The sequence below is a fragment of the Mesoplodon mirus genome, assembly GCF_964341445.2.
Source record: "Mesoplodon mirus genome assembly, chromosome: 6".
Lineage (NCBI taxonomy): Eukaryota > Metazoa > Chordata > Mammalia > Artiodactyla > Ziphiidae > Mesoplodon > Mesoplodon mirus.
In genome coordinates this window covers 57,856,644-57,882,669 of record NC_138982.1, presented here as the reverse complement: position 1 = coordinate 57,882,669, position 26,026 = coordinate 57,856,644, and the positions used below count along the sequence as shown (strand labels likewise).

Here is a 26,026-nt window from a genome sequence, read left to right as displayed (position 1 = left end):
CTTACATTTTCTTAACAAATTATATTAGTGTAATTAATGATGTCGTCACTATTTACAGGGAGTGTTTAGAATATAGGCAAGCATCATGCTTTACAAACATTTAGATTCGTCTGTTTGCATATAAGTATGTATACACCAATTGCCATTTCATTTATTAAATCTCTTTGATGCTCTATGGTACGTGACAGTTTTGTTTTGTTTTTTTCTTCCCCTGTAAAAGAAAGAAAATGCTTTTTCTGAAGAATTCCACATTTTTGTGTTTTCAAAATATTAGTCTGAATTAGGAAAGTGGTTGCTCATGCTAAAATTTTGTTGTAATGGGCTAAAATCTGATATAGTAAATAGATGTTCTCTTACACAGTGTGTCTTTGCACCTGCTAATTTGTTTCTTTATAAGTGTCATTTCATGTGAATTTTCTGTTTCAGTACCTTGTAAGTTCTAAGGAACACCTGGTATTTGCTTTGTGTTTAGTCACATTAGGTGAAATACAGAGCTGCTTATGAGAATGTCATCAGTTGTAATGATTCTTTAAGAAATAGTTTGTTTTAAAAACATGTTTGTAAACAGATTTTCAGTGTATCCTATACTATTCTCGTTGATTTCTCTACCTTCCCCCACATAGGGGAGGAAGAAATATTTGAACCAACATCTAAAATTAGTAATAAAATGTTAGAAATCTTTGAAATACATATTTAAGTATAAATTGGATAAAACATCAGTGATGCCTCTACCAGGCTGAAGTAACAGCTTCAGAGCTCTTCCTTGTAATGAGTGTTTTATAACATCTATTCAGTTCAACAAAGCTGAGTTTGTTAAATAAACATGATTGAATTCTATATGAGCTGATTAAAGAAACAATTTTAGTATCCTCCTGGCTAATCAGAAATGAAGGTTGAGGCAGGTGGCATGTTTTGAAGACAAATTCATCTTCTGGCACACTCTTAAGAGTAGGAAAGATGCCACAGCTGGGAAACCAAATTTAGACCTTGAAGCTTATCTCAGATGAAAGGTTTCATAGAGCAGGGAGGCATGTTGACTTCGGTTTTGTCAGAAGTATCCAATGTGGATTTGGGTTAATCAAATATAACATTTCAGTGTAATGCTATTTAACAACATGCCTTTATTTCTAGAATCCTAGAATTCTAGTCCAGTCCAGTCCCTGGTACATAGTGGATGCTCAATAAATATTTGTTAAAAGAATGGATGATTATCTCTGTTCATGTCCTTTTGTTTGATGCTATTTTAGAAGATTCCTTTCGGCTTAGTCCTTTTGAGATATTGAAAATAATAGAATCTTGAAACCCTTTGTACCAAATACCTTATTCTAACACTCTCCTCATCGATGACTTGCTAAGCTGCCCTCCTTTGTGAAGTAATTTTACTTTTGTGTTTAATCATGGCATATCTCTTTGAAAATCAACACAGAGGGTGTAACTTTAGTAGTTTATAGTTTGGTTTCTTTTTCTCCCTAATTTTTAACCATCTGGACTACATGATAGTACAGTGGATTTGTTTAACCTCCCTTAAGCTACTTTAAAAAGTGTTTAAAAAAATCATTAAATCTGCATCTTGGTGAGGATACACCCAAAACTCACAGTTGTTGCCTTTGTGTATGGGGAACTGGGGACTGGATAGGAGAGAAGTGTACTTTGATTGGATGTCTTCGAAAGTTATCTTTTGAATTTTGTACTATGTGCTTGTTTTATCTAATTTTTAAAATTCACTAACCTATGAATTTTTCATCAGTCCTTCCACTTCCATGTTTTGTTGTCAGATTCTTAGATGTTATAATCAGCTCACTCAGAGAGCCTTGACTCTTACCATCACTTTCTGAGTCTCTTTGGGCACCTTACTTAACCTCTGTCAGCCTTAGCTGCAATACCTGTTAAGAGGGGAATACTGCCTCCTTCACACGAAGGTTGAGAGGCTAGGTAAGAATTAGTGTGCAGGGGCTGCAAGCCGTGCCTTTCTTTGCTTTGGGGCTCTTTCTCTCATCCTTTCCCAGAAACAGTCAGTTGTTGGGTGTCTGCACCACATCCCACCCACACGCCGATAAAGGGTGTTACACGTGGCTGTTAGGTACCCAAGTGGTGTTAGAAATGTGAATTTAATTAATAATACATCTCTAAAAGCAGAATAATAAAATACATTTTGGATTTCATTAGAGGGGACTCTAGAAGTTGTGTTAAAGCACCCACATTACAGATGAAGAAACTGAGACCCAGAGGGCCTGTGCAGGCCCACCTTGAGTCACAGCCCTGACGAGCAGTGGGACCTGTCACAGTGCCGTGGGGCTTCCAGGCAGGTGGTAGTAAGTAGCCCAGGGGCTGGGTGAAGAGTGAGCTTCTGGTGCTGGGATGGAGAGGAGAGCGTGTCTTCTGATTTCCCATCTCATCTCTTTCTATATCTGCCCCGCCCTTGCAGCTTGCAGGTTGACTGGTGGGGAGGTGGTGAGACCTGGAGCTGGAGAGGGTTTTAGGAGTGACCTCTTCTCTTCTTGGACTATAGTTTTGTAGACTTGTTTTCAACATCCTATAGAAAAAGATAAAAACAACCACACAATTCCGAATCTCATTGAAAAGAAATATTTTCAGTTCTTCTCATCTTTGGGTAAAGTGTGACAAAGTTAGCTTGGATATGTGTGAAAATAAGGGCTCATAGCTTTGGAATGTTTCTTGTTAGATGCTAGACTGTCATCCTTGGGATGTGAAATTTATTGTGCTGAGTGTGCCTGGAGTCTAGGTGTTCTAATAAAAATGTCTAATTACATCTGCAAACTTCTTCAAACACCGTTTAAAAACAATGAACAAAACAAACGGGCCTTTGGTTGGTAAACGTTTTTTGTAGTTGGGCCCCCTTTCCTTTTTAGTTAATATTTTCAAAACTGAGCTGTTTATGTGTGGATGTGGATCAGAGGTCCAGAGATTGTGTATATGTAGTGATAGAATTTTTTTTTAAGTTTTTGTGTTTCCTTAAAGATTTGGAGTATATTAAGGGGCTATGGAAGCAACCAACCTCTGTATATTCATGGAGAATTACATTGATAAAAGTAACCTCAGGATGCATATAATGCTTACATATGATCCTTAGATATGTAGGTTTTTTTTTTTTTCCTTCTCAGAAAATAGTGCCTTTCCTGTATGGTAGTTTTGAGTTCACTCATGACTATACTTTGCCAAATTAAAAAAAAAAAAGCAAGCATCTATGTATTCTCAAAGGCAGGGCCTATACATTAGACTATTTGGCATCCCTCCTTGGTCTCTGGAGCACAGTAGACAATTCTTTTTTTTATTTGTTGCTTGAATCATTTATTGTTATTTAATCTGTGGCAGAGGTGGCAGTGATTTTAATCTAACTCAGCTTCATGAGATTTCTCTGTGAATTTAAACTTTGCCACCTAATTCTCCTGTGTTTATAATTGGATGCAAAAAGCGAGAGTGTCTTTAAGGTTAGGAACTTTTTCAGACAACTGTGATTTAACTTCACTAATGAACCCATGTCAGACAAGAAGACAAATTCCAGACTATTTGTGCCTCAACCAACCAGCTGGGTGCATACCTCCAGGTACTGCTCATGTCTCAAGAGGTTTTTCTGCATGAACAGTTCTCATCACTCCTTTCATTCAAGTGGCAAGCGTCTTTCTTTCACAGCTGTGTAGAACTCAGCTGTAAAATTAGATTTCATTGGCATAAAGACACAGTGATCTCTGTCACTATTTACTCAATACGTTCTTTTTCAGCATTTTACTTAGATTCTTCCTCTCTTATGCAGAAGGCTCAGATTATACTCATACAAGTAAGAGAAACTAACAGGTTCTTAGAGTTTGAGTAAACCTCTCTTTTTAGCTTTTGTTTAATCTGTATGAAGTGAGCACAGTAGGCAATGGTGTTTTGAAACATAGTCTATTAAGAGCAAAAGGACACCTTAAAGGTGAATCTATAATCTTGTCATTTTGTAAAAGAAGAAATTTATTGCCCAAATTTAAAGCTAATTATTGGCAAACCTCAAATTAGAACTCATATTTTCCAATACTCAGTCTTGGGGTCTCTTTGCTCTAGTGCTTTTTTGCCATAACATACTGGTCCTTTGAACAGTTTTTAGTGGAAGGGCTGTGAAAAATTCTAATAAATATCTTTAGTTTCTCTCCATGTCCTTTTTTGGGCACAATTTAATTTGATTTTCAGAAAAGTGAAAGAGTGTTTGCCTGGACAAGTACCTTTCCTCATGGTTGCCCACAGTGTACGGGAGAGACGGTACAAAGAGAAGCACTGAAACCACCTGCAGCCTTTTCCTGTCCAATGGCAGTGCCCCCCATCAGGTTCCTAAATGGCCACATGGTAATTCCACATGGTCAGAGCCAGTGCCACGGCCACTGCTTTAGTGTTACCAGAAGGGAAAGAAAAGTCCTGCTTTCACAGTAGCAGGAATATAGTAAAAACAGTCCGATGTGTTGATGGATGAGCAGGTTTTTCTGCGTTTCAGAGGTAAAGGAGTTCGCACAGTGTTTCTATTTTGTTTTCATCATTTTTCTTCTTTCTCTTGGTGCTGTTGGTGTTTCCACAGTTATCATCAGAAAGCTGTTTCTAGTTTCGCTCCAAAGGCTAGAACTGTTTTGAGAGTTTCTAGGTCTTGAAATATCATCAGGGGTTTACCTTTCAAAACCAGAACGGAGCAGGAAGGTAAGAGGTTCTTCTGATGCAGAAAATAAAATAGCAAATGATACTTTGATATCTCGTTAGTTGTAAGAATGTGTATAACTTTTTAAAAACGTTTTTTCTTCTCTCGCTTCCTCTCTCAGCGTTTCTCTCTTTCCCTTCCTCCTCTCTCCCTCTTTGTTTTTCTAAATCTTGCTAATAAAACTTAGAGTGGAAGACTACACACTAGGAAGCTGTCGGTCCTTGTGACTGAGGACATGTGTACATAACGGCCACCTGTATGAGAAGGAAGTTCATGAAAGCAGTTTTTCTTTTTTCTGTGCTACATGATTCTCTGTCAAATTTTGACTTTTAAGATTTTTCTTTTTTACTACAGTCATGGCATAAACAAGTGTACAAATGTTTGTCATAATAAATTAGGTTTTATTAGGCTTAGGTTTTACATTGGAAGCCATTAAGAAACTTGTAATCACTCATAAAACATTAGCTATCTGATAATTATATTCTTTGAAAAGAGATACAGTAATTTCTTGGTAACCTCTCAAACCCATCTGCCTCAAACACAACACAGCAAAACAAAGCCCCCGTTTTTTTTGTGATTAAGTAAGCTTATCCTATTGTCATTTTGACTGCTAATGGGGTTCTTCTTGCCATGTTGAATCAGGAAAAAAAGTTCTTTTCCTTATTACTATTTTAAAAAGTGGCTAGAACATTTCTCTGGTATGTTTGTGACGATTTTCTGACACCTGGTCCACAATAGATTCTTACTATTGGAAGTCATTTAGTATTTTTAGTAGAGAAGAAACTTTTGTTGAAGTATGAATCAAGCTATGATTTTACTAATGTGCCCCTGAGAATATTTTCCCCAGGCTGCAGAACAAGCATGTAGCAAGCAAAATGTTTACATGCTGTTTAGATTATGTGAAGGTGATTGGTTAATGTATATTTTATTGGAAAAGATACAAGCTTTATGGAATCACAATTAACTTTAGTGATATGAATTCTGAAAATTATTTTTTTATTATTTATTAGATTATTTATTTACCTAATTGTTTCATAGGTCTTAATTGGTGGGTTTCCATCCATTTCACATTCATCAAGGAACCCATTTCACTTCTGAAAGTGCATTTGAATTGCAGAATGGAAGCAAAAAGTCAAAACTGATGATGTGCATTTTTTTTTGTGTGTGTGGTGTAATTGGCACACATACATCCTTCTTACTGGTTCTCATACCGCTTTTATTTTTTACACACTTCCCCGGGATAGTTTAGAATAGGTCAGAAGAAGCCACATCAGGGTGTAGGTGAAGTGAGCCTGGGAGCCTGCACCTTGGTGCTGGCCTGAGACTTGACTCAGGGAGCCCGTCTCCTTTCACCCAGTAGGACCACCCTGTTTGGCGCTGCTGGTTATGCTTTGCTCCTTTTGGTGCCGTTAGGTTTCTTTTCCTCTTGTCATCTGAAACCCATTTGTGTACCGTACTGCTAACTCACATCTTGAATTAATGTAAGGAAATTCGGGTCATCAGCCTATGGAGTGAGGACCAGGACATTCTGTTACTAATATGAAGGCCAGGTCCACAGACTTAAACCTCCTCCAGCGGTGATCAGGGCTTTGGATTTTTTTCAAGTTAGAAATTCTTCCTAGTATATAATTGCTTTCTCTGGCCTTTGGAAATGGATCTGTGGTTCTCTCCTGAGAATCAGGTTTTTTATGAAATTGGCTGTGTGTTTCTTAGTATAGGCTGGGGCCAAAATACCATGGAAAACCTTTTTGGACTTGGAGTGATGGAAGCAAAATAAAGGGAAAAAGTAATAACCCAGTTGCCTAGAGTAATGTAAAAACTGAAGACCCTTTGCAATATTATTTTAAAATAAGGTGTTCTGTAAAAGCTTTGGGGGCATATTTGGACAGAATTAAACGTCTTACCAGCAGTGAGGATCTCTTTTTCAGAGTATGCAGCGCCCCCCCCCCCCCCCCGCCATTAGCCTAGAAGTTCTTTGGTTCTGGGCCTTGCTAACAGGTAAGGACGGTAACAAACGACTTGCTTTCAGGAGAGTGGGAAGTTAACCAGAAGTGCTCACGTGGCATCCCTTCCCTGTCAATCAAAAGAATAGAACTGGCCGGGCATGAAGCACTTGTGGTTTTAGTGTTCGGATGTGTGGTTAGGGGGAGAGGTTGTGAGGGCCTGTGGTTGTCACCGAATTCTTTGAAATAGAAGTATGGGTAAGAATAAAAAGCATAGGAGTGAAACCTTGGAGCTCTATGTGAAAAAGAAAAAAAAAGTTCAGAGAATTAGAAAAAAGCATTGTAGTAGAGGTCATCTATTTTCTATTGGTTTAGTCGGATTAGTTCTGCAGCACATTTATTCTTTATTTGTAAACGGTAGTGGTCTAAAGAATGGATTTATTGCAAGAGCTCAGTTGTGTGTGAGGAGGACAGTGTGGATGTGGTAGAGCCTTGAATGCAATGCATGAGCTCTGTGAAAGCTTTGGCCAGCTCAGATGCACATCTGTCCAAGGGAGAAGGAACCCAGACCAGGATAACGAGGGTTTTGTCAGGGTGATTTCTCATGAGACTTTCTGACTGACATGAAAAACAGTTACAGCTCAGTTATCCAAAGATCACACATCTGGCTCACTCAGCTTCCCTCAGAGCTGGTAATCAGCACGTGGTCAAGGAGGATGGTGCAGGGCACAGAGGGGAGCTTCTGAGACCCCAGAGACCACTCCTCTATGTGTGTATAACTAACCACCTGGCTTCCCAGCCCAAGGAAGATATAAGACGGCAAATTTAGGATATGTTTCTCAGATTTGAGGAGGTGTGGTTTGTGGTACAGCCTAATGAGGAAGAGAGAAAAAAAAAAACCCATAGAATTTAAACATAAGAACTCAAAGTAGGGGTGAATTTCTCTGAGTATGTAAGGTCAGAATGCTTAGTAACTCCCTAGTACGTCACCTTGTGACTGAACACAGTATTGTAAACAATGACTCTACATCCCTAAGAAAAAATAAAGTTATGGCCATACTGCCCTATAATGAAGTAAGAAAATGTATAATTTCCATCCACAATTATTGCAAATAAAGTTTTTGGTCCTTAAAGTTAACTGTTTGAATAGTAAGCCTTCCACATTCATGGGTTCATTTTTAAAATTCCATTTGAAAAGTTCAAGTTCGGTCAGCTTTCTTAGTCATGTCACATTCTCCAGGTCTACTCAAGACAGTGGTGCTGAGGCTTAAGCACCTCTTAACGTGTTTAAGTTGAGTACATGTGTAGTTTTGTCTGGGTTATTGGCCAAAATAGAGGAGACTCACTTTTGGGGGAGCTGTCACCATTAAATGATTGATGCATGGCAAGCCTTCCCAAGTCTCTTGGCCTGACTTAACCTTCTTCAAATGTCAATGGTTAGGGCTGAGTGGTTTCCCCAATTTACAACTTGAACATTTGACTTTCCATTTGTATTTGGAAAAGTCATTACCTCCTGCTACCCGACACCCGTCCCCATCACCAGGGAATAACCAAAAATATGGTAATAACCATAGTAAATACTACTTTGTACCCTGTTTTATGTTTTGCATCTATGGTTTTCATTCGTTTATAATTCTTCCTCCTGCCTTTTCTCTTGTCCAAGCCCACGGCACTAAATTGTTGGTGTCTATGATAATTTAAGGACTGGTTGGCAGGCAATTGCCTTGTTAAAGTAGCTGGGCATTATCTTACCTAGAGGTAACTTATTGCTTTTTCTACATGTCCCTTGAATTCCAGGCAAATAAACATATCCTGTGTATGTGCATGGAGTGTAGAAAGGGGGTTTTAAACATTGTTGGCTGCGTGAACCACCCCTTCTAGATCAGTCTCTTACCTTGTATTGCAGGCAGGATAAAATGTGGTTTACCTTTGGTGAAACTCTTGGGCATTAGAAAGTAAGCCTTGGATTTTAGCAAGCTGGTAGCCTAGGGTAAAGAGGGTTAACAACTTTGCTTATGAGCAGTGTGGCTCTGTGGCTTCATTTTATTCTTCCATTTTTCTCCATGATTAAAGGTACAGTTGTTGCATGGTTGAGTTGAGGCCCTAGGAGTGTATGATGTTTATATGTTCCCACTGTATGCTGAGTTGACTGTACAAGTAGTTGATTTTTTTATGCACAGTTCCCCGTCTTCCCCTCCCTTGTTCCCCTCTCAGTAATCTGCAACAACCACTGCATATCTGTGAGGCGAATAATCCGTCAACCAGTAGAAAAGAAATACAGGATTCAGGCATCTTTCTCTGTATCGAATAGCTGCATTGCTCAAAGTTGCCTGTACGCTTTTCAAAAGCAAGTACAATTATCTCTTTGTGCCAGTGGACTTGGTTTCTTTGGGGGTTTTTGCAGCTCTCTGTTGGCTCCCACCCTCCTTCATCGTAGATTTATAAGACTTTCATGGAACTGGGGAGGGGCTCTGTCCTTTTATCCCACACTTGCAGAACCTGGAGTTGAACTGCCCAGTTTGGACTTGACACCTGTGCTTAAGAGTGCCAGCTGGTGGGGCTGGATTGCTGTGTTTTGGTGATAGCAAGTCCCATTGTTTATTACTATGCCAACCAGAAGGTTTCTTAAATTGGAATTGTCAGTGTTAGACATAATGTTGGGAGTTGAGACATTCTTTGGTATTAGGGATGGGTGGCCAGGAATGCCTAAATTTTATACTAGATCACAATTATGTCCTCCTACCAGTACCTGCGTGCACAGGATGAAAAAAGACCAGGTTCTATCCTTATGCTTGTCTGTGAGATGACCAGGACTGTCCCCCACCTGGAGAGGGCTTTGGTGCTCACTACTTTAGCAGAGGAGAGGGGAGAGGACGGAGCCACAATCTCCATAACCCCACCAGCAAGTGCCTTGGGGCTCTTCCCTGCAGAGGGGTGAGAAAAAGTGGAAGTGAGTGTGGAGTGCTTCTTTCCCCCAGATGCTTTATCCTCAGACCCTTAATGTAAATTAGTAGCCTGGTTATCCAACCTGCACGTTGAAGAAACATTAAATAAAACAGTACGCTTAAGAAATAGGCCTGTGTAATATCAATCTGAGGAAAACTAGCCATTCTTTCTTCATGCACTAGTAGGGTTAATTATATTTGAAATAAAACTGAAATGGACATCAGTACTCCATTAGTAGTACTCAAAATCAAACAGTTGATGCCACGATAGTGTCAGTGGAAGTTATCTTGGTTAATTCTATTGTGGAAGAATCTGTTTCCTACATTAGGAGAAACTACTGGGCTTTGAGTTTTGTACTTTTATTTGCTTAGGAACTGAGTAATTGCCTCATAAAACAGCATGATGGTACTGTTAACACTGCATTATAAGACCTGTTATTATAGAATGTGCTTCCCTAGTTGGGACAAGACTTTGTTGTTTGGTGCTTAAAATAATTAGTTTCTCCAAATGGGGTTATAATGAATAGTGTAAAATTTTACCGATTAAAAATAAAGTTTATAATCTCTTGGGTGGCTTTTATGCATCATTTGATACTCCCAGGGAAGGAGTATCTTTTGGGTGGGATTTGGGGGAGGGAGATATATTTAACATTCAGAATGGAGGTTTTAAGAATGAGAAGAAATATTTTATTTGTCACACCTGAGACAAATTAGAGATAATCATTAAAGGATTTGCCCCACTGTTTTGCCTGATTTGGATATTGAGTATTAAAGGATTCATTTACCAAATCCTCTTGAATTTGAAATTTTGGGGGACTTTGTTATGAATGAGAAAAAATTTAAAATGAACCACATGGCAGTTTCTTTCTGAACTGACTTAAAATAGTGTGCGTCTGTGTTTGTTTATTCTTCTTTGTTCATGCTGTTAAACGTTTTGTGACAAAAATTTTAGACATGATTGAAGGATATGTAAATACTTCTTAAGGAACATTATAATTCTGAATAGGAATTCATTGTTTTCCTGCTGTTATATTGAAAAGCTAGATGTTGGTGTTAAGTACCATTATGGAATGAAAGTGGGCTTGGCGTTGTTTTGAATACCTGGATGAAAATCGTTTATTCCGTGGAAACAATGGAATGTGCCATTATGCCTTACTCCGTACAAGGTGCCATGGGTACTGCCAGGTACAGGAAAACTCAAGACATTCAGAAGTGATAAAGCTGTAAATATGCAACAGGTTAAATCCAATTCAAGGAGGTGACGGGAGAGAAATAATTAGAACGTGATTAATTACCAATTTAATGGCAAAGTCAGAAATCGCAACAACTGCAGTGTAGGCAGTTAACCTTTGCTTATTTGCTTTGTTAACTGCTTTTTTTGTTGTTGAGGAAAACTTTCCTTATAGCTCATTCTCTTTGGCCTTATTTTCTGGAATTACCTTAAAGATAATGATATGATCAGTGTTCGTTTGACACTTTTAGCCTCTCAAATTGTTATCTCATTTTCTTCTAAGGAAGATCCCTGGGGTTAGGGGGCTTACTATTATTCATAAGTTTTTAAAATTTATAGCTAAATAATGAAACTGAGGAACTAGAGGTTGTGTTCACTTGGCTGCTTAGAGACTCAGGTTTGTGGTCTCCTAATTCAGGCTATTTCCTGGGTTTTGCTTCACCCCTTTTAATACAATACTGTGATTAGAAGAATTTGAGTTTCGTCTGACCTCTTGACGGTGCACTTAAATTACTGACTTGTTACAGGTGAATTTTTTTGGTCTTGAGTCCTTTTCAAAAAAATGGTGATTTTCTTGCAGGAAGCCAGTTGAGGGAAATTCTCCATGAATGTATGTCACAATGATGATGACCGACCAGATCCCTCTGGAACTGCCACCATTGCTGAACGGAGAGGTAGCCATGATGCCTCACTTGGTGAATGGAGATGCAGCTCAGCAGGTAGGTGCACTAAGAAGGAAATTTAAGTCAACTTGTCTAAGTAGGAAACATTAACCCAGAAATTGTTTTTATTTTTTTAAGCTTTTTTTTTTTGATGTGGACCATTTTTAAAGTCTTTATTGAATTTGTTACAATACTGCTTCTGTTTTCTGTTTTGGTTTTTTGGCTAAAAGGCATGTGGGGGTCATAGCTCCCCAACCGGGGATTGAACCTGCGCCCCCTGCCTTGGAAGGCGAAGTCTTAACCACAGGACCGCCAGAGAAGTCTGCTAACCCAGAAATTGTTTTATTTTGAGATTCAAGATCTGTGATTTTGAACCTTTGTAGTTCTCTAGAGGTCAAGTGTTTTTGTTGTAGAATTACTATATGATTTAAAATATCAGAAGTTGTAGTTTTTGAGAACAGCAAACTTTACCTAATCCAGTTGGTATTCTTGAAGCATCAAAAACAAATGTCTGATTTTTGAAATGAATCATTTTGAAAAGATGTACAAGTCTTTGGAATAAAATACTGTTTGCTCAGGTCATATATTGTGCTTGACTGGTTTGCCTGATTGGTCAGAGCAGGATGGCCCAAGCAGGATGCCCAGAGGGTGGATCAGGTTTTTATCTCACACAGGGGGTGAATGACCCCGACAAGAGGCACAGGTCTGTGTGAACCCACCCTGGCTCCTGGAGCAGTCCTTCCAAATGTAGAGCCTGCTGCCCAGAAAATGATGGTGCTTGTTTTCTGTAAAAACTCCTTTGCCACTAGTTACTTAACATTACAGAGTTGAAAAGTTATTCCTGAGCTCATTCCTGTATGTAGCACTTGGGAAAAAATTTAAATGGTAAGTAAAACTTTAAAAATTATTAGAGACAAGTATTGTCTCTGATAACATTATTTAAATTTTTAATTGACTACTAAAACTGGGTTCCCTCAGTCTTGTACTAAATAAATGCCATTTTTTATACTTGTGTAGTAGCTCTTTAGAAGCACAAAAGTAGAAGACTTCGTTTTATCAAAAGTAGAATTGGGAACAATTGCTTGAAAAATATTTATGCAAAATATATTAATAATTCAGAGAAGTTAATTGGCCATTTATTTGATGTCAGTATGTTGCTCTTCCCCACCCCCCATCTGTCATAGTACATTAACACTCTTTATCCATCATGGTACATTAATACTTTGTATATACCTCTGTTGGATATTGCTTTGCTGCTTAATAGTTTATATATATTACTTTCTCCTGCATTAGACTGTGAACCTCTTAAGAACAAAGAATATCTAATAGGTGCTCAATAAATGTCAGTTGAATAAATTTCCTCCCTTCTTGCCACTGATGCAAGTATCTCTCTTCCTGACTCCTGATTCTCTCTCTTGGCTCATTTCCACCCATCTATTGTAGTATCTTTTATCTTAAACGCACAAACAGCTATACCCCTCGTCCACCCAACAGAAACAAGCTCCCTCCCTTGACTCCACATTCTCCCAGTTACCATCTTGTATCTCTGCTCCCCTTTACAGCAGTGCTTCTCTAAATAGAGCCTCTGCTTCCTTGCCTCTATTACTCTTCATCTCCAGAGTCTCCACTTGTTTCTTGTCATCTTTCTATTCCAATCTGTCAGCAAGTCCTGTTGGCCGTATCTCAGGAACATTGCTGAAACCATACTTTGCCATGTCCACTTCATTTCCATGACCACTCCTAGACTGTAAGCCAACACCTCTCACCAGAGTAGGACAGTTCTTCTCACTGGTCTCGCTGCTTTTACTTTTGCTCTACCAGAAAGCATTTGCCACACAGCAGTCTGCTAAAAACATAAATGTACCATGTCACTGCCCTGCTCAGAGCTGTCCTGTCCGCCTGAGATAAAATCTGAGCGCAGTACCATGGCCAGTCCACCTTCTGCGGTTAGAGCTTGCCTCTCTCCATCATCCTCCCACTGCCCTGCTCTGGCCACTCACGGGAAGGTCTCAAAGTGCCATGAATAGTTTCAAGATGCAGTGTTTGGTCTCCTTTATTTTCACTAATTAAAACAATAAAAAAAAGGGCAAGTTGGGACCTCCCTGGCGGTCCACTGGTTAAGACTCGGCGCTTCCACTGCAGGGGGTACGGGTTTGATCACTGGTTGGGGAACTAAGATCCCACATGCCTCATGGTGAAGCCAAAAAAAAAAAAAAAAAAAAAAGCAGGGACAAGGTATTCAAATATGACTAAACTTGGAAAACAATGCAGGTCTCTCAGATGTTGTCACCTGGTTCCACTTTGCATATGTACCTGGGAGACCTGAGACCACCCATCCATGTAGCTGTGCACCATTTTTGTGTTTTGATTTCTCCCTCATTTCTATAATTCATTTTGCATAGAGTAGCCTTTTGTAGTTTTATAAGCCAGCATACAGAGCCCTTAGAATTTTCCAGTTTTTTCTTCAGAAGTAAACTCCTTTGCTCCCAGAAATGACCAGTGACTGAAAAGACTGGATTTCCTCAGAAGGCCTTGTGGTATTTCCTACTCTGTATATCTACCTCAGCTCTTAAGTAGAAGCTGCTTAATAATTTTGGTTAATAAAATCACATTTTGATTTCACCTGAGAAGGTTTCTATAAATCCAAGAAATGGGAAGATTTGTTAATTAATCTGTTTTATAAACAATCACAAACATTGAGCTTTCTCAGACTAGGGTACACTTACTCTAAACAAATCTGATCGGAAGGAAATGTTTCAGTCTTTCTAATTCGCAAATATGTTTGATTGTGCTGGAAGCATTGACATTTAGGCATTTAGGTTATGTGGGCCAAGCTGTTGACTGTCATTAACCCTAAATTTCCCTTAATGGGGCACAGTTGTTAACTGGGCAGAGTGCGTTTGAAATATTCCTCTCAGCAGGAACGGCCCAAGATTTATCATGCCTTGATGTTGTCACTGTGGCTCAGCTGAGGCAGTGGCCTATGTGCCTGACACTTCTTTTTGCCTCTTTCTGCCCCCAGAGTCCCCATTCTGTGTCTCCCTCATTCACTCAAGCCATCACTTTTTCCTTTGGGTCCTAACATTTAGTTTTGGCAGAGTTAAGTGTGGTAGAGTCCCCAGGGCCTGTGTGTGGAACCTGGGCTAAGGCCAGAGAGGAGGTGGGGGAGGGGGAGGGATGGGGGGGTCACCAAAAAGAACAAGGACCAGGAGTGAGGATCCAAGAGTCAGGAACTGCAAGAGTTTTGAGTGCTTGTCCGGGCACCTGCTGTTGTTTGCTGCTTGCTCTTAGAGCACGTGTGGTGTGATGCTCAGGTGAGTTTGTGTGAAAGGATCAGGAGGCTTTGACTATGCTGTCCCTTGAGGCAATACTTTTTCTTTTTAACAAGGACCATTTGGAGGCGCTGGGGTGACTTCAGTGATGGACATTGCAGGCACTGTCCCGGCAGACCCCTGGAGTGACGTTTTAAGGGAGAGGCACTTGAGCCACTTCCCAAATTATACCGTTGAAGAGAGGGGCCCTCTGGCTATAGGCTCTGCCTCTACATTTCTGTTAGGAGTGTGTAGGTGAAGCTTACCTTGTATGTGTTTACAACTCTTAATACATTGCAGCTGTGCTGAGGACATTCTAATTATTTCTATATATGCAAAAGAACCACCACAGTTAGGAGAAAGCTCTTCAGTCCCCACAGCCTTCATCCTCCTGATTTCTGTCCTGTTGGTTTCTGGATTTAATTAGGACGGGTTCTTGGCAAGATTCTCTGCTCTGTTCTGGCTCTCTAAATAAGAAACACTGTTAATTTTCATTATCCGAAGTCATGTTAAGTTTGAAACCTTGTTTTGTCATTTTATGTAGGTAGCAGGAAAAGGATCATTCTTTTCTTAAAATGAAAAGCTGTCCTCATTATGAATGAATGAAGATTTAAAGTATATTATCAACTAAGAAATGAACAAGAATAACAATAACAAATACACAAGGTGGATAGAAGGAACTTACTTAACAGCATTATTGAGATATAATCCACATGCCATGTAATTTACTTATTTAAAGTATACAATTCGACGAAATTGATTATATTCACAGAATTGTGCAACCAAGACTACCATGAATCTTAGAACATTTTTATCACCCTGAAAAGAAACCCTTTAGCAGTCACTCTCCAATCCCTTCTCTCCCCTATTCCTAGGCAACCACTCATCTACTTTCTGCCTCTGTAGATAATTTGCCCATTATGGACATTCGTATAAATGAAATCATACAATATGTGGTCTTTTATGTCTGCCTTCTCTCACTTAGCATAATGTTTTTAAGGTTCGTCCATGTTGTAGCATGTATCAGTATAGGCATACCTCGGAGATGTTGTGGGTTCAGTTCCAAGCCACCGCAGTAAAGTGAATATTGCAATACAGTGAGTCATGTGAATTTTTTGATTTCTCAGTGCATGTAAAAGTTCTGTTTACACTATACTGTAGTCTCTTAAGTGTGCAATAGCGTGTCTAAAAAATTGTACATACCTTAATTTAAAAATATTTGATTGCTAAAAAATGCTAACCATCTGAGCCTACAGTGAGTCGTAATCTTTTTGTAATAGTAACATCAAAGATCACTGATTGCAGATCACCATAACAAGTATAATAATAGTGAAAAAGTTTGAAATTTTGCAAGAACTACCAACATGTGACACAGAGATAGGAAGTGAGCAAATACTATTGGAAAAATGGCACTGATAGACTTACTCCACACAGAGTTGCCGTGTTAAACCAATTTGTAAAACACAATTATCTGCAAAGCACAATAAAGCAAAAAAGCTCAATAAAATGAGGTCTGCTTGTACTTCATACCTTTTTTATTGCCAAATAATATTCTAGTTTATGAATAATACTACATTTTATTTATCCATTTATCAGTTGATGGACATTTGGATTATTTCTACTCTTTTTGGCTATTATGAACAACGCTACTATGAATGTTTGTACAAATTTTTGTGTTGATGTGTGTTTTCATTTCTCTCATATATACTTAGGAGTGAAATTGAACAGCTTTATTCTTAACTCTTGTTTTCTAAATAAAATACTTCTGCTTCTCTCACTATAATTTCTTCTACCTTTAAATAGATCAACATAGCTAAATAAAGTTTGCTTCCCTTAATATGCCTAACCACATATTATTCTTGAGTTATAAAAGTCATGTTTCCACCTGAGCTTTTGTGTGTGGCTGTATAAATTACAGTGAATGCCCTTCAGTAATCAAAATATTGGCATTTCGTACGTTACATTTCAGAACCTAATGTTCTGAAACATTTTAGAACCTAATGGTGTATTAATTTAACTATCTTTGTTAAGTACTTTTAGCACATCTTAGAGATTTTAAGAAGTAGCAGCTAGTTTTGAGCATGAAAGAGTAAGCATCAGCCCAATTTCCAACTTGTCCTATTGGTTTAATATTTCAATAATCTCTGAAGAGGAATTAGAGCAGCCACCAGTTAAAGAAACTATTAGGTTAAGAGCAGAGCGTTCACCTAGAATTTACTGATTTGCTAATTTAATCTGTGACACTTAGAACCTACACGACGGTGGTATGCCACTTTATATTCTTAGTGACACTTCTCACATATGTATTCATTAGGTCAGTGGGGTGGGGAGAGAGTTAGGCGCCTCTGTTCTGACTAGCATTTAGCACACAGAGAGCACCTAGCAAATGTTTTGCCATTTTTTATTTCTTATGTCTTACTTTTCTTTTTTCTTTTAAGCTTCCTGAATATTAATTGCTAATGAGTATTCTTAATGCCTCTTCTTCAGGTAGTAGATCTCCTTAAATGCAAACAGAAAACTGTTTCCGGGATAGCCTGGAAGGCAGGAGGTTAAAGTTACCTCAGTTGTGTCCAGTTGTCTTAACTTTAGCCTGTTTCGGTTGATCAGCATTTAGCACGTCATTTTATTGGGAGTGAGGTTTTTTTCCCCCTTTTGTTTTTTCTTTCTGAAAGCCTTTGTTTCCCTAGACAGAATATACAGCCAGAGTTTTCCTGGATCATTCTTTTGAGTACACATTTCCAGACAGCACATTAAACACATTAAAACTTTCCACGTTCAGATGGTGCTCGTCATCAGCACGTCTTTTACAGCAAATGTACTTCTCCTGCTAATCCAGTGACCTTTTCTGTTCTGGTTGATTATCTTCTTAATAACTTTTCCCCTGACGGCTCCCTTCTTGCATTCAGTAGTTCAGATCCTCTCACCACACAGGTTTGCTCTTCAAGCATACTGACGGCCACTGTGTCAGGGGGACCCAGAAAGAGGTTAACAGTCAGTATAGTGTAGAAAAATGAATAAACGGCTCTTGAGAGCCTTGCCCAGGAAAAAGAAGGATATTCAAATGAGAATGGGACTGGCTGTTAAAATATTATTGCTGAATAATATTAGATAACATCTCCTTTTATGATAGAATCCTATTTAGAAGCTGGGGCTTGAGCTAGAAAGTAGGAAATGTTAGGCTGGTCAAATGTTGGGTTTGGGAAACCAAGTATGGGGAAGCTCAGTTTTGGTCAGACTCTTCAACATCACAATATATGAGAAATGTGTAACTTGTGCAAATATCTAAAGAAAATTATTATTGCAAACTGCTGTCTGCATTCTCTCTACTACTCAAACTTATAAGGCCTGTTGTGTCAAGATTGTCAGCTCTCTTCTTTGAGATTGGGGTAGAAAGAAGGAGTGAGAGGATAAGATTTATGACTGAATTAAGGAGTGACTGAATAATAGATTTGTTCATTTTAATAAGCACTTGTCATACGTCTTCTGTACAGGACTGTATTAGGTGTTGTTGACACAAACCTGAATAAGGCACTGTTTTTGCCCTAAAGGAATGAGCAGTGTAGTTAGGGAGCAAAATGTGGTTTACCAAAAAAAAAAGAAAGAAAGAAAGAAAAAAAGGCTGTATTTACACATGTGTAGAACCACAGGAGAAGTGCTTGGATTGCAGAGCGTATCAGTGCCTTGGGAGCGCAGAGGAGGGGTGGATCAGGGAATGGGACAGGCGGGCAGGAAAACAGACCAGGCAGGGAAAGGTGTCTGTGGGGAGGCTGAGCCTGAACTGAGACCTTGCTGGAAGTTATTCAAGCTTTGCATATCATGTAATCAGTTTCTGTTTTATGAAATGTAAATACTGTGTAGGGATAGTATAGTCAATGAGGAGCTAATATTAGTGGCACCACAAGCAGACCGTATCTAAATCTCTTTTCTGGAAACTTGTTTTGCTCTTTAGTATTCTTTCTAGAGAATCTGTCTGTCCTGTGATGCATCCAGCCTGGTGACCCACCCGTGGCCTCTTTTTTATGAACTTATTTATTTTTATTTTTGGCTGCGTTGGCGGGCTCTAGGGGCGCGGGCTCAGTAGTTGTGGCTCGCGGCCCCTAGAGCGCAGGCTCGGTAGTTGTGGCGCTCGGGCTTAGTTGCTCTGCGGCATGTGGGATCCTCCCAGACCAGGGCTCGAACCTGTGTCTCCGGCGTTGGCAGGCAGATTCTTAACCACTGCGCCACCAGGGAAGCCCCACCCGTGGCCTCTTGATGTCTATTCCTCACAATTACTGATTCTGCAGACGTGCAGATCCTGAGTACCCCTTCACCAAAGCTGCTTTCCAGCAGCACAGGCAGCCAGCCCCGTTTCTGAGGGCTTCCTTTTAACTGTAAAAAAGTGGAGTGAGTTTATCCAGGTCTGTGGTTTGATTTTACAATCCTCTCTGCCTTAGGTTTGCCAATTCTCCTCCCTACAAAGGCTTCCGAAAAGGCATAGCCTATGCATAATCTCTGTCTCATAAAGGAAAATGTTGATGCCATGCAGAGGGTGGTGTTATATGTGGCACTCACAATAATTATGACACATGACATATAATTATGACAGCTCTCAGCTGTCTGGGTTGAGAGACACTTCAGAATTTCATTAGCCAAAGGCAATAATAATAAGATACAAGATGCAGTCAGTATCCTTCAAATGGGAGCTGCCTTCAAAAAGGAGAGGATTAAGGAAAAACACAGGCGTGGCAAGGTTGCACTGCAAAATAACAGCAATTTAAAACGCTATGGTGGTTTTCACATTATGATTGTTTTCAACTTATTGCAATGTTTGACTGTCTGGTTGCACTCTAGACTCCAGGGGAGCAGGGGCTATGTGTCTCTTGTTCACTCTGTGCCTGGTGTCTGAGGGTAGCATTCAGTAAGTCCTTCAGAGTGGATAAAGGATAAATGAAATGAACAAATCTAAGTCATCTAAACCAGGGCCTGAAAACTGGCTATCTATTGCATTTGTCATATAGGCATTAAAAAAAAAACTTTATAGTTAACAAAAAATAATTAGGTGCCAACCTTTAAAAATGGGAAGATGGACACAAAATTCTGGATCTTTCTGTTTATGTTGAAAACCCAGAAAATCTGATAACTGGGCTGGCAGCAGTTGACTGGCACAAAGTAGCAGCTGCCCGCTTTGGATGGGGAGTGTCGTCCTCAGGCCCCACCCTGTCCACTTCACTCAATTTCCAGACCTGCCTGGGCTCTGTGGTCGTCTGAACTTGCAACCTGGGAATTGTTAACTTTTTTTACCTTTGAAATTTCTTCTCGTGCTTACACATACTGGGTTTTAAATATAGCAAAAATACTTAAGATTTTTCAGGCACATTCATTGTGTATCATACTGATGAAGTGATTTTAAGTCTCTTAATTTTCTACTTATGACTTGTAAAATGAACTAGTGTGGGCTATGGTTAGTATAGCTTTGTAGAAGGGTTTCAATTATATGTCTTACAACTTAGGACACAGGTATTGGTTGTTTTGGCCTCTGCTTTTCAGTGAACAGTATTTGAATCTCCAATCAGTGCCACACTGAGCACTCCTCAAAGAGTAAGAAGGGCAGAAGAAAAGACCAGGCGCCTTGGTTTTACTGTTTATACACTAGTTAGGGGACATTAAACAGAGATGCAAGGTATCAGCATTCCAGGGGATAGAGATGCAAATACTTGTGTTTACAATCTTTTTTTACAGTCTCCAAGAATTGAGTTTTCGTTAGGTACTTATTGAAACAGAATTATTTTATTCTATTTCAGTAAAATTTCCCTGGTACTACCTAGACGAGACATTTTTATTTAAGTCATTTCTATATTGACTTTCTCTTTGAATAAGATTAAATTTGATAGTAGATTTCCAATCTCAAATTATTATTATTATTTTTTGGAAAATGTATATTTGTCATCTTGAATGTGATATGATAGCCATTGATGTGTCTTATAGTGCAGTAAAAATAACATATGCACACACACACACACAGAGGAAGAAAAGATGGGACTATTCTCCAACCAGAATGTGTTAAGACATATGTTTTGCTTATACATAATTGTTTCATGTTGGCAGACTCTATTTTTTTTTTTCCAAATGATTGACTTAAAAATATGACCATATAGCAGTTAGATAGGTTACATCCCAAACAGGATAGTAGTGAGCAAGCTGCATAAAATTAGTAACATTAATCTCAAAGTTCCAAATGCAGATGCAAAAAATAAACAGCCTGATGAGGAGCCCGCTGCTGAAGCGGCCTAGTAATTTTCCAGCCAGCTCTGCTGTTACACTAAACTGAAGCTGAACTGTGGTGGACCTCCAGAAGAAACAGTTCAGTGCCACTTTAGTGTTCATGCCTACATTGGTATTGCTTCTCAGCCCTGGGCCTTTTTTTTTTTTAGCAGGTGACCATCAGACAGATCATTGCTGAGAGGAAATCTGTTTTATGTGCAGCATGTGTTTAGTACAACCATTAACTAGAATAATTTGACCTGGATCCATTCTTTATTGCCCATTCCCTTCCCCTTGTGGTATAGTAGATGGGCATTTGGATAAAATGGACAGTCTGCATTTAGAAAATTACTTTGCCAAGTGTTTCTGCTTTGCAAATAACTAGGCAACTAGTTAAGTGGAGATAGCAGAAAGTTGGGGGTACTTGGACTAGTTTTGGGGGGCAGGTTGACTAGAGAGTATTTATATCAGCAAAGGGTTCCATTCCTATTACAGTTGACCCTTGAACAACATGGATTTGACTGCACAGGTCCACTTATACACTTACTTATATTTTTCAGTAGTAAGTATTATAGAACTATAACATCCACCATTGGTTGAGTCCACAGATGTGCAACTGAGGATACCAAGGACCTGCTAATGCAGAGGGCCGACTATAAGTTACAGATGGATTTTTGACTGCGTGGAGGGTCGGTGCCCCTTAGCCCTGCATTTTTCAAGGGTCCTTTGTGTTTTTAAAAAGTGGAAATCAGTTCTTCTGAGCTAAACCTTAGCTGTGTAGAGAAATGGACTTGTGTTGTTATCTAGCTGTGTTTCATGACTTCTAATTTTTAGAAGGAGGCGTTAAAATATTCTTGCGTTTTTCTAAGTAGTCAGAAAAATTCCACACTGAGACATGTTACTTGGATAGAAGTTTCTTTGGTCTTTACGTATATTGGAATATTGAGTTGTCCTTCTAGTTCATGAGGGAAACTGTGACACTTTGAAGCATGTGCTTTAGTTATTGATGTTGTTTGGTAGCTAAATTGGCCAAAGTTTTGCAGCTCATTTATCTTTTCTGACTTGTTTTGCATTGGCAGCATGCATCTATTTATAATTCATCTTAATTCTCATCACCTTGGCAAAAGTCTATATAAAAAGCATCCTTATAGAATGGCTGTTTCTTTATAATTTATTTGGTGACTTCAGTCATGACTGAAAATAAGTGTAATTTAAATACATATATACATTATATGAATTACAGAGGAATGGCATCTGTATTTTTCTTATAAGATTTGCATTGAGAAATCAGACCTTAGGCTTATATATACCCTGTCTGTGAATAATATCTGTTTTAAAGACCCAGGGAATCAATTGAGCATGGAGCTGGGTGATAGAGCACCTAATCCTTTAATAGATGGGTGTTCACATCCCGTTTACTTCTCAGACTTTCTCTTTTCTTGTTTTCTTATTTTTCAAGTGGTTACTCCAGGTAAGGCCCTGAGCATCTTCCCACTTCTTATTGACTGCCTCTCCACACCATGCTGCTTCAAGTTGCCTTGGAACTTTAAAGAGGCTCCATTAGAGAGACTTGAAGATAGACATCACAACTGGTATATGCTTTTTCTTCGGAGGGAGGCAGTGGCTCATTTTCTAACAGTTATTCTAAAATCACGGGGGAAGTGTAGGCTAAAATGTTTTGTAATATTCCAGAGATTCTAGTGTTGTAACAATGTAAATGATATATTAAAGGTCAGATTTTTGGGCATTGAAAGAATGCCAAGTGTCTAACCTAATTTTTGGCATTTGCCTCAAACTTAAATGTTACTTTTGGACTTCCCTGGTGGCACAGTGGTTAAGAATCCGCCTGCCAATGCAGGGGACACGGGTTTGATCCCTGGTCTGGGAAGTTCCCACATGCTGCGGAGCAACTGGGCCCGTGCAGTGCAACTACTGAGCCTGCGCTCTAGAGCCCGCGTGCCACAGCTACGGAAACCCGCGTGCCTAGAGCCCGTGCTCTACAACGAAGAGTAGCCCCCACTCGCCACAACTAGAGAAGGCCTGGGTGCAGCAACGAAGACCCAACACAACCAAAATTTTAAAAAAGTTACTTTTAAGCTTGCTGATCACCAGAAGGCTTTTAGTCTCAATTTTATGCTCAACTTTTAGTTGAGTGGTTATTTGTTAAATTATTGGAAAGAATGGCTTTTTTCTCCTCTCTCTCTCTCTCTCTCTCTCTCTCTCTCTCTCTCTCTCTCTCTCTCTCTCTCTCTCTCTCTCTCTCTCTCTCTTTTTGGCTGCACCTCACGCTTGCAGATCTTAGTTCCTTGACCAGGGACTGAACCTAGGCTACGGCGCCGAGTCCCAACCACTGGACTGCCAGGGAAGTCCCCAAGAATGGCTTTTATTTGATATTTTCATTTCTTTGTTCCCTGTGTGGTGGAAGGAATGAATAGTAACTATTTGAGGGCTTACGATGTGCTAAGAATGGTACTAAGCACTTCTATACATCATTTCTTCCTGTGAACATACACCTTGTAAGGTAGTGATCATTTTTACAGACAGAACCACAGGTGAGAAAGGTTAAATACTTTACAGCTGGCAATAACAGGACTGGGATTTGAATCCACTTATGTCCTACCTTCCAGGAAGGGTGGAGTTGCTTGGATTAGGCATATATCCATTGTTTTGTTCAGGTAAACAGTCAGAAGAGACATGGGACTGGGTTTTGCACAGTAGTAAATTGTAAAGTTTACAAAGAAGAGTATTCCTGCTGTTACCTTATATGATCTTCATATCAACTCTGGAAGATGGCAGCGATTCTGGCTCTGCAGCTTCTCAGAATTGTGGACCAAGCTGTAGTGACCGCGTCTGAAGCCTCGAGGCACTGGCTGAGTTTGGAGGAGAGGTTGGGTTTCAGGCCCAGGCCATCAGAGTAGCTCCTTTTCTTTCTCTAGGGAATGGTTCTTTCCCTGAGGTTAGCTGTAAGGGAGCAGTTCCCTTTGGGGCCAGCAGCTGCTGAGAGATGGTGGTGACTAGAGAAGGGCATCAGAGGTTCCTCATCCTTGGGAGTCTGGGGGTAAGGAGAGAGCCTTTTGTCTGCCTTCTTTTCCTCCCAAACCCCAGCTTTCATTTCCATTCAAAATTTATATCACCCCAGAGGCACAGTTTTTGTGTTTTAAGAAATCTTAATTGTAAGACTTGAACCTATTAGATTTTTTTTTCCTTTCTGAATTTATAATTATTTCTCTTAAGTAATGCCAAAAAAAAAAATTCTAAGTTTATCCGTCGAAGAGAAATAATTCCATGAGCGTTTCCGAAGTGTCTCACCTCTGCTCATTCCTGTTCTCAGGGGGAATACAAAATTAGGTGTCATGCAGTACTTGTGCCATGAGGCCACACCCCTTTGCTAGTGAGTTCCTCATTTTCTTTGTTTTAGATTGATGAAGGGCTGCTTGGACTTTGACTCCCCTCAAGATGCTAATTATATGTTTCAAAATCATGTGTTCTGTTAAAGATCACTTACGAGTAGCCTTGGAAAGAGAACTGGAAGCAGGGAGGTGCTTCAGGGGTGCAGAATATTGTTTGGAGGCCTTGGGAAATAAATCTTAAGTTCATTTACCACCAAGACATATTTAGTCAGTGTATATAAACAAAAGAAGTCACAGTGTGCCTGGACATTATTTGTCCCAGATGGAGTTTAAACTTGGCTCATTGTACTGCACTGATGTCATGGTGCATAAACTGGCCCGAGTTAGAGACGTGCATAGAATCGGCTGTGTGCTTGTGTGTGCTGAGGGCGTGCGAGGAGGAGGGAGGGGCTGGCTGGAAAATTGTGATCACATTTTTCCTTTGCTGTCTGCAGAGCCTAGTGTCAGTACTGAATTTGGACTTGGTGCAGGATGAGGGAAGAATCGGAATAATCTGTTCATTTGTGCAAGTCGGTATGTGATGCACTTAGGGATGTCCTTCTTCCAAGACTGAGTGTAAGTGCATCAGGCTTTCCAACAGCTGCTTACGATGCTCTGGTACTAAAATCTAGAAAGGAAAATCTTAAAGTACTACATTTTTGAAGAGCATTTTCAGTCTGTTTGCCTTGAAATCTTCAATCTGGATAGTTTCTTTAAATTTTTTAATGGTCTGAAGTATCCAGCTGTATAATTATGTTTTCCTGGATTGAATGGTGGATAACTTTTCAAACTAGTTGCTTAAGTGTTTAAAAAGGCAGTTGCCTGATGCTTCTTAGAGAATCTGGCCAGGTTTAATTCTTCCTGTGTGCTTTGAGAAGGCAACTTATAGGTCAGAAAAGGATCCTCTTCTGGAGTTCTGGGTGCTTAATAGGAAATCTCCACATACCGTGGTGTTACTTTGTTACATTTTATTGCTGACTTTCATTATAATAATCTTAATTAGAAGCGGTTCCAAGTAATTCAAACCATTTTGTGGATATAAAGGGCTTAGATTTCAGAACTTCTGTGAATGGATTCCAAAGTCACTATTGTTGCCAGGATCCACGGAAGCTGAACAGACACCAGAATGTGAATGAGTTGGGAGGTGATCCTTTAAGGAAAGCCAGAACGTTTCTCAGACAGAAAATCTGGTCAGAGGTGAGAATTGGCTGGTTTTAGATTTTATTGAGAACATGAAACGTGGTAGTTTTGGTAAAATTTTTTCTTCAGACTTTCTTATTAGAGGCCATATTTTTCCTTAACTGAGAGACTTGTCACTGGTCGAAATTTGAAGAAAAAGAAATATTAATAACAATTATTTACTGAGCACATACTATGTGTAAGGCCTTCTACCAAGGCTGCACTGGGGTTGCTCTCTTCCTCAGAGCACATACATAAGGTAGGTGTTTATCTCTCTTTTCAGAGGAGGAAGTGCAGGGTTAGAAAGGTTAAGTGCCCTGTCTGGCAGAGCCGGGACTTAACTGTGATGTGTCTGATTTGCTCTTCTCACTGTGTATCTTTGCTGTCTTAGTTGATTTTTAAACTGTTAGTTAAAAAAAGAATTGCAAGTAAAATGAGATTAGCACAA

The 26,026-nt window shown here is 39.5% G+C and overlaps 1 protein-coding gene across 3 annotated transcripts in view; it reads left to right on the top strand.

Moving 5' to 3' along the window:
* The window catches only part of FNDC3B (fibronectin type III domain containing 3B), a 359,867-nt gene that overhangs the window by 57,236 nt on the left and 276,605 nt on the right, over window positions 1–26,026 (top strand). For all 3 annotated transcript variants that reach the window (XM_082624742.1, XM_082624743.1, XM_082624744.1), the window contains exon 2: window positions 11,378–11,516. In XM_082624742.1, the coding sequence (XP_082480868.1) occupies window positions 11,406–11,516 (111 nt within the window). In that variant the 5' untranslated portion in view covers window positions 11,378–11,405. The remainder of the gene's footprint in view (window positions 1–11,377; window positions 11,517–26,026) is intronic.